Below are 14,639 nucleotides of genomic sequence, written 5' to 3'. Positions count from 1 at the left end.
TAAATAAATAAATAAATAATAAAAAATAAACAAATAAAAGATAAGTATTGAATAAATAAATAAGAAATAATAAATGAAGTAACTAATTAATTATTGAACAAATGCGTCAACAAATTCCTCGTAAATAAATAAAATTTTTTTTTCCACTTTCGTCCTTTTGTTGTCTTTATTTTTCTTTTAATTTTAATTTTTGTTTTTTATTATTTTTATTATTTTTTTATTTTATTTTTGTTTTTGTTTTAAGGTTTCGATATCTTCTTTCACAAAACGACAAAACGAAACTTGGATTAAAATCTTCATTTCCAAAAAAGAAGAACAAAAGGAAACGCATGCAGAAATAGAAGTTACGGAGAAACAAATACAAGTAGGGTTTAGGGTTTAGGGTTTAGGGTTTAGGGTTTCAGGTCTAGGGTTAAGAGTGTAGGGTTTGGCGCTTCAGTTCTAGGGTTTAGAGTCTAGGGTTTGGGGTTTAGAGCCTAGTGGGTGGCGTCTAGGGTTTAGAGCCTAGGGTTTAGGGTTTAGAGCCTAGGGTTTAGGGTTTAGAGCCTAGGGTTTAGAGCCTAGGGTTTAGGGTTTAGAGCCTAGGGTTTAGGGTTTAGAGCCTAGGGTTTAGGGTTTAGGATTTGCGTTGCATGCATGTACTTGATGCCCTCATTTCGTTGATTTGAATTAATTTGAACAATTCAAACGAAACAAATTTCTTTAAATTAATTCCAATTTATTTATTTATTTATTTATTTATTTATTCATTTAGTTATTTATTTATTTTTTTTATTTATTTATTCTTTATTTATTTATTTATTTATTTATTTATTTATTTGTTTTCAGGACTTGCATGCAGCTCTTTGCCGCCACTTCAATTTCAAAGAAATTAAACTGGTCCCCAAAATACCCAAAAAGGGTTTGGGGCTTTTGCGTTCAAGTTCGTAAAAAGTGGAAAATAAAAAAATTAATTTCAACTTGTTATTAAATTCTTTTATTTAATTCTTTTTATTTTAATTTAATTCTTTTTATTTAATTCTTTTTTATTCAATTCTTTTTATTTAATTCCTTTTTATTTAATCATTTTTATTTAATCCTTTTTATTTAACCCTTTTTACCTTAGTTCTTTCTTGTTTAATTCTTTTTCAATTTACTTCTTTTATTTAGTTCTTTCTTAACTTAATTCTTTTTTAATTCTTTTTTTAATTTAATTCTTCTTTAATTTATAATTGATTTATTAATCAATCAATTCCTATTTGTTGTTTTTTCAATTTATTTTTTTAATTTGGGTTTCAGGTGAAGAGACACTGCAGACGAACTACGAATGGTACTTCCGCGAAGTTCTGCAAAATTACCCAGTAGGAATAAATCAAAAAGATGAATAAATAAATAAATAAATAAATAAATAAATAAATAATAAATATAAATAAATTAAATAAATAAATATAAATAAGGATATAAATAAACAAAAGAAATAAATAAATAAATAAATCAATCAATAGGTAAATAGGTAAATAAATAAATGAATAAGTATGAATTAAAAAATAAATAAATATAAGAAAATAAATAAATATGAATAAACAATTTTTTTAATTGAAAGAGATTGGATGGTGAAAGAATAAAATTCATTTTGAGAACAATTTGGTGGCGGAATATCAGAAGAAAATAAATAGAAATTAAATTAAATTAAATTAACTTGAATTCAGTGTAATTGGACTCATTCATTGTATAAATAATTTAATTCAATAAACAATTTAATTTAATTTAATTTAATTATTTTGAATTGAATTAAATGGAATTTGTTTTGCTCTTTGCTGCAGACGTTTCAGTGCCAAGAGCTCGACGAGTTCCTCCAAATCTCCTGAACGCTAAACCCTAAACCCTAAACCCTAAACCCTCAATAAACCCTTAACAAGGGACTGCTAAGGCCGGGGGCTGCACTCGCGGCCTGCGGCGGCCCCTAAGCCCCAAACCCCAATTAGGGTTTAGGGTTTAGGGTTTGGCTCGTTTGTACAGAACCAGAAATTATTATTTTCTTTTTTGTCGAAGTGAACCCCCGAGTGGGCGCTGCTGTGTGCATGCAAATGAGGAATAAATAAAAGTAGAAAATAAATTTAAAAAGGAAAAGAAGAAAGAAAAGAATCTGAAAAGCCAAAACATATATATATTTAGTTCTTTGCACAAAGAAGAAACAGAAATAAATAAAAAAAAAGAAAAACTGAAAAGAAAAGCCAAGGAGCAGAGGGCGTTTTCTGCGGTGTACGTACACCCGAACTTGCATGCAGAACAAAAGCGAATTTTCGTCTTTTCTTTCGGCGTTTGGACTGGAGAAGAGTTTAATGATTAAATTTAATGAATTTAATGAATTAAATCGGAATTATTTGAAGAAATTGAGGTGGAATTGTTTTCTAAATCGGAAAAGAAGAACTTGCATGCGTTCGCTGCATGCGCGGTTTTGGGGCTTTTTTGTTTTGCAAATTGCTGCAACGAAGTGGCTTCAAAGTCTCATTTTGGGCTCTTTTTGAAGCCCCTTTTCCCTCTTTTCTTTTTTATTTTTTTTTGTTTCTTTTTTATTTCTTTTTATTTTCTTTTTCCGTTTTATTTGCTTCATTTTCCACTTCGCTTTCCTCTTTTTCCCTCGCGCTGGCCGCGCATTTCAGCGGCTTTCCCTTATCCCTAAATCAATTCGAGTTCTTTTTAATTCATTTCTTTTCAATTTATTTCCTTTAATCCATTTCCCTTTAATCAATTAATTAATTAATTTAATTAATTGATTCATTTAATTAATTCATTTATTTATTTAATTCGTTTATTTCAAAACTCAAATCGTTTTTCGCTTCGCCAGCACTTCGGGGCCCCAAATGGAAAACTCCGAAGGGCCTTCTCGCCTGAACGCCCAAAAGCAAAAGTGCAAAAATAAAAAATAAATAAATCCAATTAATTTAATTTAATTAATTTAATTTAATATAATTAATTTAATTAATTGAGTTAATTTAATTAGTTTAGTTAATTCAATTTAATTTAATTTCATTTCATTTGGACCGTAAACGATCAAATACAGCCAGCGGTGAGTGCATCGTACTACTTTAAGCGCAGCAGCAACAGCAGCAGCAGCAGCAGCAGCAACAGGACTACCAGCAGCAGCAACAACGGCAAAGGGCAACAGCAGCAGCAACACCAACAGCAGCAGCAGCAGCAGAGACACCAACAGCAACAGCGGCAGCAAAAACGGAAACAGCAGCAGCAACGACAACCGTAACAACAGCAGCAACAGCAGCAGCAGCAACGGCAGCAGCAGCAGCAGCAACAGCAGCAGCAGCAGCAACAGCAGCAGCAACTCACATGACGCGGGCGCGATTGGTGGCTTCTAAAAGGGAAAAGAGAAAAGCAGCAGCAGCAAAAAGAAAGAAAAACAAAAAATCAAAAAATGAAAATAATTCCACAGAGACAAATGGCGCTGAAGAAAAAGAAAAGCGAAACCTGCAATAAAAACAAATAATAAATAAACAAACAAACAAACAAATAAATAAATAAACAAATAAATCCAATTAATTAATTAATTAATTAATCAATTAATTAATTAATTAATTAATGATAGATAAATGATATATCGCAAAGATTAAAGTGGCAAAGAGATCAGCGAAACAAAAAGCGCGGGAAGAAACCGAATGAAGAAAACTCGGAATTAAAAAAAGAAAAAAAGCTTTTTTTGGCTAAGACGAACCACTTCATGGCTTCTATTTGCTGCAGTCTTCCGAAAAGACTAAAAGCTTCTTCTTTTTCTTTTTTATTTCCAAAAAAAAGAAGAAACAAAGGTCGAAAAACGGTTAAAAACGGCCCCACAGGGGGGCTGCATGCGCATGCAGTTTTGGGGCTGCATGCGCATGCATGCGCCCGCATCCCCACAAGTGCATGCGCATGCAGCCCCACAAATGCATGCGCATGCAGCCCCAAATCTTCTTTTTGTTTTTCCCGAATTTTAAAAGTTTCTTTCGCGCCTTCTTTCGACTGCTGCTGCTTCAGGTGTACGTACACCTCAGGACACAGCGCTGCAGCAGCAACGAATGCCAAAGGGGAAATTAATAATTGTTCTATTATTTATTATTTATTAGTATTTATTATTATTTATTATTTATTAATTAATTTATTTATTTATTTTATTTTGGTTATTTATTTATTCATTTTAGTTTTTTATTTGTCCAGGATATGCGTGGATGTGGGGTTGGGGTGTATGTACTCGAAGATAAGGAAAAGCGAGAAAATGAATTAACGGAAATTAAAATTAAAAAAGAAAAATGAACAGAAATAATAATAAATAATTAGAATTAATTAAAATAAATTAAAATGAATTAATAAATAAAAATAAAAATAATAAATAAAAATAAATAAATTGGAATTGAGGAGTTAAAGAATTCACCCTCTTCAAGCAGAGAAGTCTTGTGACAGCAGCCAGCAGCAGCAGCAGCAGGATCTGCTGCTGCTGCTGCTGCTGCATGCACTTGCGTGCATGCATTTGCTGCTGCTGCTGCTGCTGCTGCTGCATCTAAATTCGTCTTTTCCTCTTGAACCAATTCGTTTAAAAAGGGAGGAGGAGCAGGCGGCGCCACTTCTGCAAAAAATGCCAAACACTAGGGTTTAGGGTTTGGGGTTTAGGATTTAGGGTTTGGGGTTTAGGGTTTAGGGTTTGGGGTTTAGGGTTTGGGGTTTAGGGTTTAGAGTGTACGTACACCTGGGTGCAGCGCCTGCTGCGACGCTTTAGGGTTTAATTTGAAGCGCTAGGGTTTGAGGCTACAGAGGCTCTCCATTAGGGTTTAGGGTTTAGGGTTTAGGGTTTAGGGTTTGGGGTTTACCTGCTGCTGTGCTAAACAGCAACGTCAGCAGCAGCAGCAGCAGCAGCAGCACTGGCAGCAGCAAAACTTCTGCTGCTCGCACTGAAGTGGTTCTGTTGGCCAGCGAGACCTGAATAATAAATAAATAATAAATAAATTAATTAATAATAAACAAATAAATAAATAATAAATAAAAAAATAAATAAATAAATAAATAATAAGTAAATAAATAATAAATAAATAAATAAATAAATAAATAAATAATATTTGCTAGATAAATAAATATATAAATATACATATGAATAAATAAAAAATAAATTGATAAATAAAAAAACTGACTAGATAAATAAAAAAATAAATGGATAAATAACAAATAAATAAATAAATAGATAAATGCTAAATGGATAAACAAATAAAAAATAAATAATAAATAAATAAGAGGAAATAGGGGGGAAAGCATTTAATAAAAAATAACATCAGTAAAGAACAAATAATTGAAAACAAACAAATCGTAAATAAAAAATAAAAAAATAAATAAATAAATAAATAAATAAATAAATAAATTAATAATGACCCACGCATTGAGTGGCCCTCATTAATCTGCTGCTGTCGCTCTTTTGCTGCTGCTGCTGCTGCTGCTGCTGCTGCTGCTGCTGCTGCTGCTGCTGCTGCGGCTGCTGCTGCAGCAGCTGCGACAGCTCATTACTCTGCCGCAGCAGCGAGACCTAAAAGCAGCAAAAATAAATAAATAAATAAGTTAATTAATTACTTAATTAGTTAATTATGAAGTATATACATAAATAAATAAATTAATTAATTAATTAATAATAACATGAATAAATAAATAAATAAAGTTTTTTTGTTTGTTCATCCTTCTGAAATTAAAAATGAAATTAAATAATTAATAAAATAAATAAACACCACTCCAAATAAATAATTTTTCACATAAACGAATAAACATGTATAAGCAAACAAATTAATTAATTGATTGATTTGTTAATTAAATAAATAATTATTTAATTATTTAACTTGTTAATTATAATTAATTAATTATTTAATCAGTTAATTTGTTAATTATAATTAATTAATTAATTAATACCTGTACTAAGTCTTTTGCTGCTGAGATGCGCAGCAGCAAAGCAGCAGCAGCAAGAGAGATTCTGATGAACTTCAGCATATTTGGACTTATAATTCTGCAGCAAAATAAATAAATAAATAAATAAATAAATAAATAAATAAATAAATAAATAAATAAATAAATAAATAAAGGTGCTGAATAAGCAGTAGCAGCAGCAGCAGCAGCAGCAATAGACTGCAGCAGCAGCAATAGACTGCAGCAGCAGCAATAGACTGCAGCAGAAAAGCAGCGCGCCGCTGCAGCAGCAAAGCTACCTGAGCAGCAGCAGCAGCAGCAGCAGCAGCAGCAGCAGAGCTTGGCAGCAGCAGCAGGCCTCCGCTGCAGCAGCAAACATACCCGGAAGCAAAAGAGAAGACAGGCGGCAGCAGCAGCAGCAGCGCAGCAAACCAGAAAGCAGCAGCAGCAGCAGCAGCAGGAAGCGAAGGGGCCGCAGCACCCAAAGCTGTCCAAAGGGCTTTGTTGACATATTTCTAAAGACAAAAAGAAACACAATTTAATAATTAAATAAATAAATAAATAAATAATAAACAAATAAATAAATAAATAAATAAATAATAAATAAATGATTAATTAATTGTTTTGTCTTCAAAAGCAGAAGCAAACGCCGCTGCCTGAGGTGTCTGTACACCTCAGCAATAACCCTTTCAGGCCCATCAACCTGCAGCTTTTAATTTTATAATTCATTTTAAATTATTTTAAATTTATTTATTTATTTGTTATTTATTTATTTATTATTTATTTATTTATTTATTTATTTATTTATTATTTGTTTCTACCGAAGGTTCCTCAATTGCTGCCTTTAGCCCCTCCACCTCGCCTACTGCTGCTGCTGCTGCTGCTGCCAGCAGCAGCAGCCAGCAGCAGCAGCAGCAAGCAACAACAAGGCTGAGGCCGCTGCTGCTAACGCCCCTGCAGCAGCAGCAGCAACAGCAGCAGCAGCAGCAGCAGCAGCAAAAAATCAAAAGCAACTCAAATGGTTTTGCTCCTTTCTTATTCAGTACTTGCTCATTTATTGTGCATTATTACTATTTACTGCTTGTCTTTTATATTTATTTATTTATTTCAATTTATATTTATTTATTTATTTTTATTTATATTTATTTATGTATTTATTATTTATTTTGATTCATTTATTTTAATTTATTTAATTCTCACTTGAAGTTGTGGGGCACCAACTCGAAGGCCCATTGCTGCACAACCTTGTGGAGAGCTGACAAATAAATAAATAAATAAATAAATAAATAAATAATAAATAAACAAATAAATAAATAAATAAATAAATATATGAATAAATAAATAAAAATAAATAAATAAATAAATAATAAATTGATTGAAAAAAACAGGAAATCTAAACAGGTGCTAGGCGGTTGGAAAAGAAACGAACAGAAGTGACCTTTAGCAAACCCTAAACCCTAAACCCTAAACCCTAAACCCTAAACCCTAAACCCTGAATCGCGCACTGAGCGCATTTTGCTGCAACTTTCTCCACCTTTTCCAATCCCCGCAAGCCCATTATTTAATTTAATTTAATTTAATTAATTAATTAATTAATTAATTTGTTTATTATTTTATTTATTTATTTATTTATTTATTTTAATTTACTTTCTGAAAAAGCGTTAAGGCCTAAAAGGCGATGCAGCGGAAACTCCGGAAGACACAAAGCCGCCGCCAGCGCGGCCGAAGTCCCAATTATTCTGAAATAAAAAAATAATAAATAAATAAATAAATAAATAAATAAATAAATAAATAGACAAATAAATAAATAAATAAATAAATAAATAAATAAATAAATAAATAAATAAATGGTTAAGGTAAAAGGCGGAAAAATTAATTTGTTTAAGTGCCACAAAAAGGCCGTAATTTCCTTTTCCGATTTTTTGTTGATTTAATTGAATAATTAAATTATTGAATTAATTAATTAATTAATTAATTAATTATAATTATTATTTTATTTATTTATTTATTTATTTACTTATTTATTATTTAATTTAATTTAGTTTATTTTAATTTAATTTAATTTAATATATTTTATTTTTTATTTATTTTTCTTACAGCGGAAGCTGCCGCCTAAAAGCCTCAAAGCGGTAAACCAAATTCGTCCGCAGCAGCCGCAGCTGCAAAAACCTAATTTAATAAATAAATAAATAAATAAATAAATAAATAAATTAAATAAATAAATAAATAAACAAATAAAATAAATAAATAAATAGTTAATTAATTAATTAATTAATAATAAATGAAAAAAGGTAGACAATTGAGGGAAAAGGGGATTAATTAGCCTTGATAGCAACAGCAGCAGCGGCAGCAGCAGCAGCAGCAGCGCAGCAGCAGCAGCAGCGCAGCAGCAGGAGCAGGAGTGCAGCAGCAGCAGCAGCAGCAGCAGCAGCAGCAGCAGCAGCAGCAGCAGCAGCAGCAGCAGCAGCTGACCAAAGGCGGAGGACGCAGGCCACGAGAACGCAAGCAGCGGGAAGAGGGTTTGGAGAAAAGAAGAAGAAAAGAAAAAAATAAAAAAGTAAATTTAAAAAAGAAATTAAAAGACATCCAACAACTTCCTGCAAAGCAGCTGTCCCTTCTGCAGCGCGAAAGACTCGCTGCGCGCCAAACTGAACAAACACCGAATCAGGGTTTAGGGTTTAGGGTTTAGGGTTTAGGGTTTAGGGTTTGCAAGCCAAAAGAGCGACTCTGAACTATACATGCACACACAGCACCCTAAACCCTAAACCCTAAACCCTAAACCCTAAACCCTGCACTGAGTGCGTTTTGATGCTTGCCCTTCCTTGTTGAATTGAACACAATGAAACCCTAAACCCAAACCCTAAACCCTGAACCCTAAACCCTAAACCCTAAACCCTAAACCCTAAACCCTAAACCCTGACCTGCACTAGAGACAGCTTGGGGTGTACGTACACCTTTTTTCCCTCGCTGCCTCCCAGAGGTACTGCGAGCCAAATGCTGCAAATAAAAAAAATAATTTAATTAATTTAATTTAATTAATTTAATTTAATTTAATTAATTTAATTAATTTAATTTAATTTAATTAATTTAGTTTAATTTCTTTGTATTTTTGCAAAAATAAATAGATAAAGCCATCGAATTTGCCTTTTCGCGGCAGCAGCAGCAGCAAAAAAGCAGCAGCAAAAACAGCAGCAGCAGCAGCAGCAGCAAAAGAAGCAGCAGCAGCAGCAGCAGCAGCAGCAGCAAATGTTCGTTCGATGGGTTGCTAAACTGCTGCCCTTGAGAAGAAACCAACAATATTTATTATTTAATTTAATTATTCATTATTTATTTATTTATTTATTTATTTATTTTAATTATTTACTTATTTTTATTTATTTATTTATTTTATTTATTTATTTATATTTAAATTGAAATAAAAAAATTTAAAGCAGCAGCAAAAGCAAATAAACAATTTACAATTAAAGACAAGAAAAGAATATTTAAACAAAAGATTTAAAACTTTTAAATGTTTTAAAAATGCTTTTAAATACTTTTAAATAATTTTGAATAACTTAAAATACTTTTAAATAATTTAAATAATTTAGAGTAGTTTTGAACACTTTTAAAACAGTTTAAAATGATTTTAATTAATTCAAACAGTTTTAAATAGTTTTAAGCAGTTTAAATGGCATTAAATGGCATTAAATGGCATTAAATGGTTTAAATAATTAAACAAATTAAACAAATTAAACAATTAAACAAATTAAATATTTAAATAATTTAAACAATTAAAATTAAATTCTTGCCTCCGCACAAAACCCTCGGCCAATCGGCAGTGCTGGCAAACGCGGCTGGCGGTGAAAGTCGCCAGCAGAGCAGCAACGACTTCTGCTGGCAGCAGCATTCTGCTGCTGCTGCTGCTGCTGCTGCTGCTGCTGCTGCTGCTGCTGCTGCTGCTGGTGTTGGGAGGTCTTGGGCGCTGCTGCTGGCCTCGGAGGCGCTGCTGCTGCGGGGAAAGCCGAGAGGGAAGAAAGAAAAGAAGAAAAGAAAAGAAATGAAAGTGAAGAAGGCGGAGGGGCAGCAGAAGTCCACGTACACCCCACGAGGTGTCTGTACACCGCAGAGTTGGCAGTGCAGCAGCGAAAGCAAGTCGCCAGGGTCGTCAGCGGCGCCTTCTGCTGCAGCAAGCAGCAGCAAAAAGCAATTAATAAGCAGCAAATAGATATTTCCTTTTTACTGGAGTGCTGCAGCAGCAGGGAAGCTGCTGCTGCAGCAGCAGCAGCTGCTTCCACTCGCTGCTGCTGCTTCGGCGGCGCCGCCTCGCCGCCCGCAGCTCTCGAGCCGCGGAAAGCTGCACTTGCTGCTGCTGTTTCTTTTTATTTCTTCTTTTTGCAAACTTAATTTGCATTTAAAAGCACTTTGTCAGTTTTCTTTTGCAGAACGGCGGAAGTTTGACCGCAGCAGCGTCGGGGTGTCACTGCAGCTCGCTGCCGCCGCCGCGCAGCGCCGCCGCTCCAGATCTCACTTCTTTTCCGTTCAAATTTCAAAATCTTTTCAAAACAAAAGACAATTTGCATTTTAAACTCCCCTGGCCTTCGTTTTCTCGAGTTTGAAGCGCGCGATCGCGCGCTCGCTGCCCGCCGCGACCGCTAGCCTGCTGCTGCTGCTGCTGCTGCTGCTGCTGCAGCAGCTGAAACTTCCGCGCGCCCCTGCCCTTCCCCCGCTCCGCAGCAGCAGCGGGCTTTCTCTCCTGCTGCTGCTCCTGTGAGGCCCGGCTGCTGCAGCAACTCGCGCAAATGGCTGCGGAAAAGAGGGAGTGCTGCAGCAGCAGCAGCAGCAGCAGCAGCAGCGAGCTCGAGGCGCCTGCCTTGCCCTGCGCCTCAGGTGTCTATACACCCCACCCAGCGCATGCGCCGGCGCACCTGCACTGGGATCCGCTGGCCCTCTCCGACTCCTGCCCTCCTGCGGCTGCAGCAACAACAGCAGCAGCAGCAGCAGCTGCTGCTGCTGCTGCAGTCGGCGCTGCTGCTGGTTCTTGCAGCATCAGCGCCTCTTCCCTGTACTCAGATGTGCGGCTAGCCGAAGCAGCAGCAGCAGCAGCAGCAGACGCAGCGCTGGCGGTGTCTTATTCGGTTCCGGACGGGGGCGGCAGGCGTTTCGATTCTCCCGCTGCAGCAGCAGCAGCAGCAGCAGCTGCTGCTGCTGCTGCTGCAGCAGGAGCGGCTGCTGCGGACGGGGGAGGCGCCGGCGTGTCAGGGCCGTACTTCTCAGTCAGCAGCGAAGCAGCAGCAGTGCAGCAAGAAGTCGTGCTGCTGCCCTCCGCAGCAAGCGACCCAACACCAGCAGCAGCAGCAGCAGCAGCAGCAGCAGCAGCAGCAGCGGACTCGTCGGAGCCCTCTGCAGAGTCACTCGTGCCCGTGCCCAAGGGCGCCTCTCCCTCCGCCCCCACCAGCAGCAGCAGCAGCAGCAGCAGCAGCAGCAGCAGCAGCAGCAGCAGCAGCAGCAGCAGCAGCAGCAGCAGCAGGATGGAGCGTTTGTTGGAGTTGCTGGAGTGTGGGGTTTGTCTGGAGCGGATGCTGCCGCCGATCTTCCAGTGCAAAGAAGGCCACACGTTTTGCTGCTGCTGCCAGCAGCAGCTGCTGCGCTGCCCCTGCTGCCGCAGCACGGGGCTGGCCATCCGCTGCAGGGCTTTGGAGCTGCTGGCGGAGAGTTTGTGGGGTTTGCGGTGTCGCTACGCGGCGCTGGGGTGTACGTACACCCTGGCTTACCGCGAGCTGCTGCAGCACGAGCCGCGCTGTTTGCTGCAGCCGCTGCAGTGTCTCGACTGCTGCTTCGCAGCGCCGCCGCAGCAGCTCGTGCCACCGCAAAGCCCCACCACCAGCAGCAGCAGCAGCAGCAGCAGCAGCAGCAGCAGCAGCAGCAGCAGCAGCAGCAGGGTTTTATGCTGCTGTTGCTGCGCTGCACCCGCAGCACCACTGCGGCCGCTACCGCCTGCAGGCGCGCGGCGGCCGCCGCGCCTTCGCCTTCGAAGGGCCCATTTGGTCTTCGCGGCGGGGCTTCAAAGAGCTCGAAAGAGTCAAGGACTGCTTAATACTGCCCGAAAATATAGCGTTATTTCTATCAGGAGCTAGGGGAAGTGAGCTCGATTTGAAGGCCTTGGATCTCTCTTTTACTGGAGAGATCTTTGAGGATTAATCTTTGTTTTTATTCCAGTTTATTGGACTTTGTTTCAGTTTTGGATTCATCTTGGTTCTGTTTTTATTCCATTTTTGGTGTTTTTTAGAGACTGCTTAATACTCCCCGAAAATATAGCGTTGTTTTTGTCGGGAGCTAGAGGAAGTGAGCTCGATTTGAAGGCCTTGGATCTCTCTTTTAGTGGAGAGATTTTTGAGGATTAATCTTTATTTTTATTCCAGTTTATTGGACTTTGTTTCAGTTTTGGATTCATCTTGGTTGCAGTTTTATTCCATTTTTGGTTTTTTTGTTATTACCTGAAAATATAGCGTTATTTCTATCGGGAGCTAGGGGAAGTGAGCTCGATTTAAAGGCCTTGGATCTTACTTTTAGTGGAGAGATTTTTGAGGATTAAAGGGGGGTTTTGTTGGAGTTTATTCCACTTTGTTTCAGCTTTTTATTCGTCTTGGTTCTGTTTTTATTCCATTTTTGGTTTTTTTGTTATTACCTGAAAATATAGCTTTATTTTTGTCGGGAGCTAGGGGAAGCGAGCTCGATTTGAAGGCCTTGGATCTCTCTTTTAGTGGAGAGATCTTTGAGGATTAATCTTTATTTTTATTCCAGTTTATTGGACTTTGTTTCAGTTTTGGATTCATCTTGGTTGCAGTTTTATTCCATTTTTGGTCTTTTTGTTATTACCTGAAAATATAGCGTTATTTCTATCAGGAGCTAGAGGAAGTGAGCTCGATTTGAAGGCCTTGGATCTTACTTTTAGTGGAGAGATCTTTGAAGATTAAAGGAGGGTTTTGTTGGAGTTTATTGGACTTTGTTTCAGCTTTTTATTCGTCTTGGTTCTGTTTTTATTCCATTTTTGGTTTTTTTGTTATTACCCGAAAATATAGCGTTATTTCTGTCGGGAGCTAGGGGAAGTGAGCTCGATTTGAAGGCCTTGGATCTTACTTTTAGTGGAGAGATCTTTGAAGATTAAAGTTTGTTTTTATTGGAGTTTATTGGACTTTGTTTCAGCTTTTTATTCGTCTTGGTTCTGTTTTTATCAACTTTTTGGTCTTTTTTGAAGACCAAAAAGTTGATGTTGCTTTGTTTCTTTCGGGAACAAAGGGAGGGATTTGAAGGCTTTGGATCTCACTTTTAGTGGAGAGATTTTTTAAAGTTGAAGTGGTTTTTTGTTTCACTTTTTTCCGTTTTTGTTTCACTTTTTTCCGTTTTTGTTTCACTTTTTTCCGTTTTTTTTGCCTTTTTTTGGTTTTTTTCCACTTTTATTTTACTTTTATTCTGTTCAAAGACTGTTTATTGTTGCCAGAAAAAAGTCCTCAGCCTCCCTCTCACCGGAGAGATTCTTGGAGTTTGAGATGTTTTTTTTTCTGCAGTTTTTTCCACTTTTTGTTTCTTTTTTGTTCCATTTTTATTTCATTTTTGTTCCATTTTTATTTCATTTTTGCTGACTTTTTATTTTCAAAAACTGTTTATTTTTGCCAGAAAGATTTCTTTTTTCTTTTTTGCTTTTATTTGCCCTCAGCCTCCAATTGCTCTCTAAACCCCAGTCCAATTTAACCACTTTAGTTTCACTTTTAGCAACTTTTTCTTTTTTTTCATTTTTAGAAACTTTTTCATTTTCATTTTTAGGAACTTTTTCTTTTTTATTTCCTTTTTAGGAACTTTTTCTTTTTCATTTTTAGGAACTTTTTCTTTTTTATTTCACTTTTAGGAACTTTTTCTTTTTTTATTTCATTTAGGAACTTTTTAATTGCTCTCTAAACCCCAGTCCAATTTAACCACTTTAGTTTCACTTTTAGCAACTTTTTCTTTTTTTTCATTTTTAGAAACTTTTTCATTTTCATTTTTAGGAACTTTTTCTTTTTTATTTCCTTTTTAGGAACTTTTTCTTTTTCATTTTTAGGAACTTTTTCTTTTTTATTTCACTTTTAGGAACTTTTTCTTTTTTTATTTCATTTAGGAACTTTTTCTTTTTTATTTCATTTAGGAACTTTTTCTTTTGTTTCATTTTTAGGAACTTTTTCTTTTGTTTCTTTTTTAGGAACTTTTTCTTTTTTATTTCATTTTTAGGAACTTTTTCTTTTTTATTTTCCTTTTTAGGAACTTATTCTTTTTCTATTTTCAGGAACTTTCTTTTTATTTCCTTTTTAGGAACTTTCTCTTTTTTATTTCCTTTTTAGGAACTTTTTCTTTTTATTTCATTTTTAGGATCTTTTTCTTTTCATTTATTTCACTTTTTTATTTCAAAGAATGTTTGCTGCTGCAGAAAGCACTTTTTGTTTCTTTTTTTAGGAAAGAACCTCCAATTGCTCTTTAGACCATTTGCAAACAAAAATTAAAAACAAATCTGGAATTAATTACAAGTCCAACAAACAAACATGAAAAAGAAAAATTAAAAACTAATCTGGAATTAATTACAAGTCCAAAAATCAAACATCAAAAACAAATCTGGAATTAACTACAAGTCCAACAAACAAATAAAAAAAAGAAAAATTAAAATCAAATCTGGAATTAATTACAAGTCCAACAAACAAATATGAAAAAGAAAAATTAAAAACATTAGA

The 14,639-nt window shown here is 36.0% G+C and overlaps 2 protein-coding genes across 2 annotated transcripts; one reads left to right on the top strand and one right to left on the bottom strand.

The window, feature by feature from the left end:
- Positions 1-2,803: 2,803 nt before the first annotated feature.
- Positions 2,804-9,790, bottom strand: ENH_00047750 (hypothetical protein, conserved; the record flags this gene model as incomplete). Its single annotated transcript, XM_013581117.1, has 12 exons — positions 2,804-2,870; positions 3,707-4,031; positions 4,400-4,591; positions 4,833-4,941; positions 5,911-5,995; positions 6,337-6,419; positions 6,726-6,858; positions 7,105-7,159; positions 7,552-7,643; positions 8,002-8,063; positions 8,826-8,901; positions 9,693-9,790. The coding sequence occupies 12 exons, from the start codon at positions 9,788-9,790 to the stop codon at positions 2,804-2,806; spliced, it is 1,377 nt and encodes a 458-aa protein (XP_013436571.1).
- An 892-nt stretch (positions 9,791-10,682) lies between these two features.
- Positions 10,683-12,081, top strand: ENH_00047740 (hypothetical protein, conserved; the record flags this gene model as incomplete). The annotated part of the gene is made up of 2 exons (XM_013581116.1): positions 10,683-11,599; positions 11,703-12,081. The coding sequence occupies 2 exons, from the start codon at positions 10,683-10,685 to the stop codon at positions 12,079-12,081; spliced, it is 1,296 nt and encodes a 431-aa protein (XP_013436570.1).
- Between the last annotated feature and the right edge of the window lie 2,558 nt (positions 12,082-14,639).

This window comes from Eimeria necatrix, genomic scaffold (assembly GCF_000499385.1).
Source record: "Eimeria necatrix Houghton genomic scaffold, Enh_scaff369, whole genome shotgun sequence".
Taxonomy (NCBI): Eukaryota; Apicomplexa; class Conoidasida; order Eucoccidiorida; family Eimeriidae; genus Eimeria; species Eimeria necatrix.
Note: the sequence above shows the minus strand (reverse complement) of the source record. Positions and strands in the feature narration are given on the sequence as shown.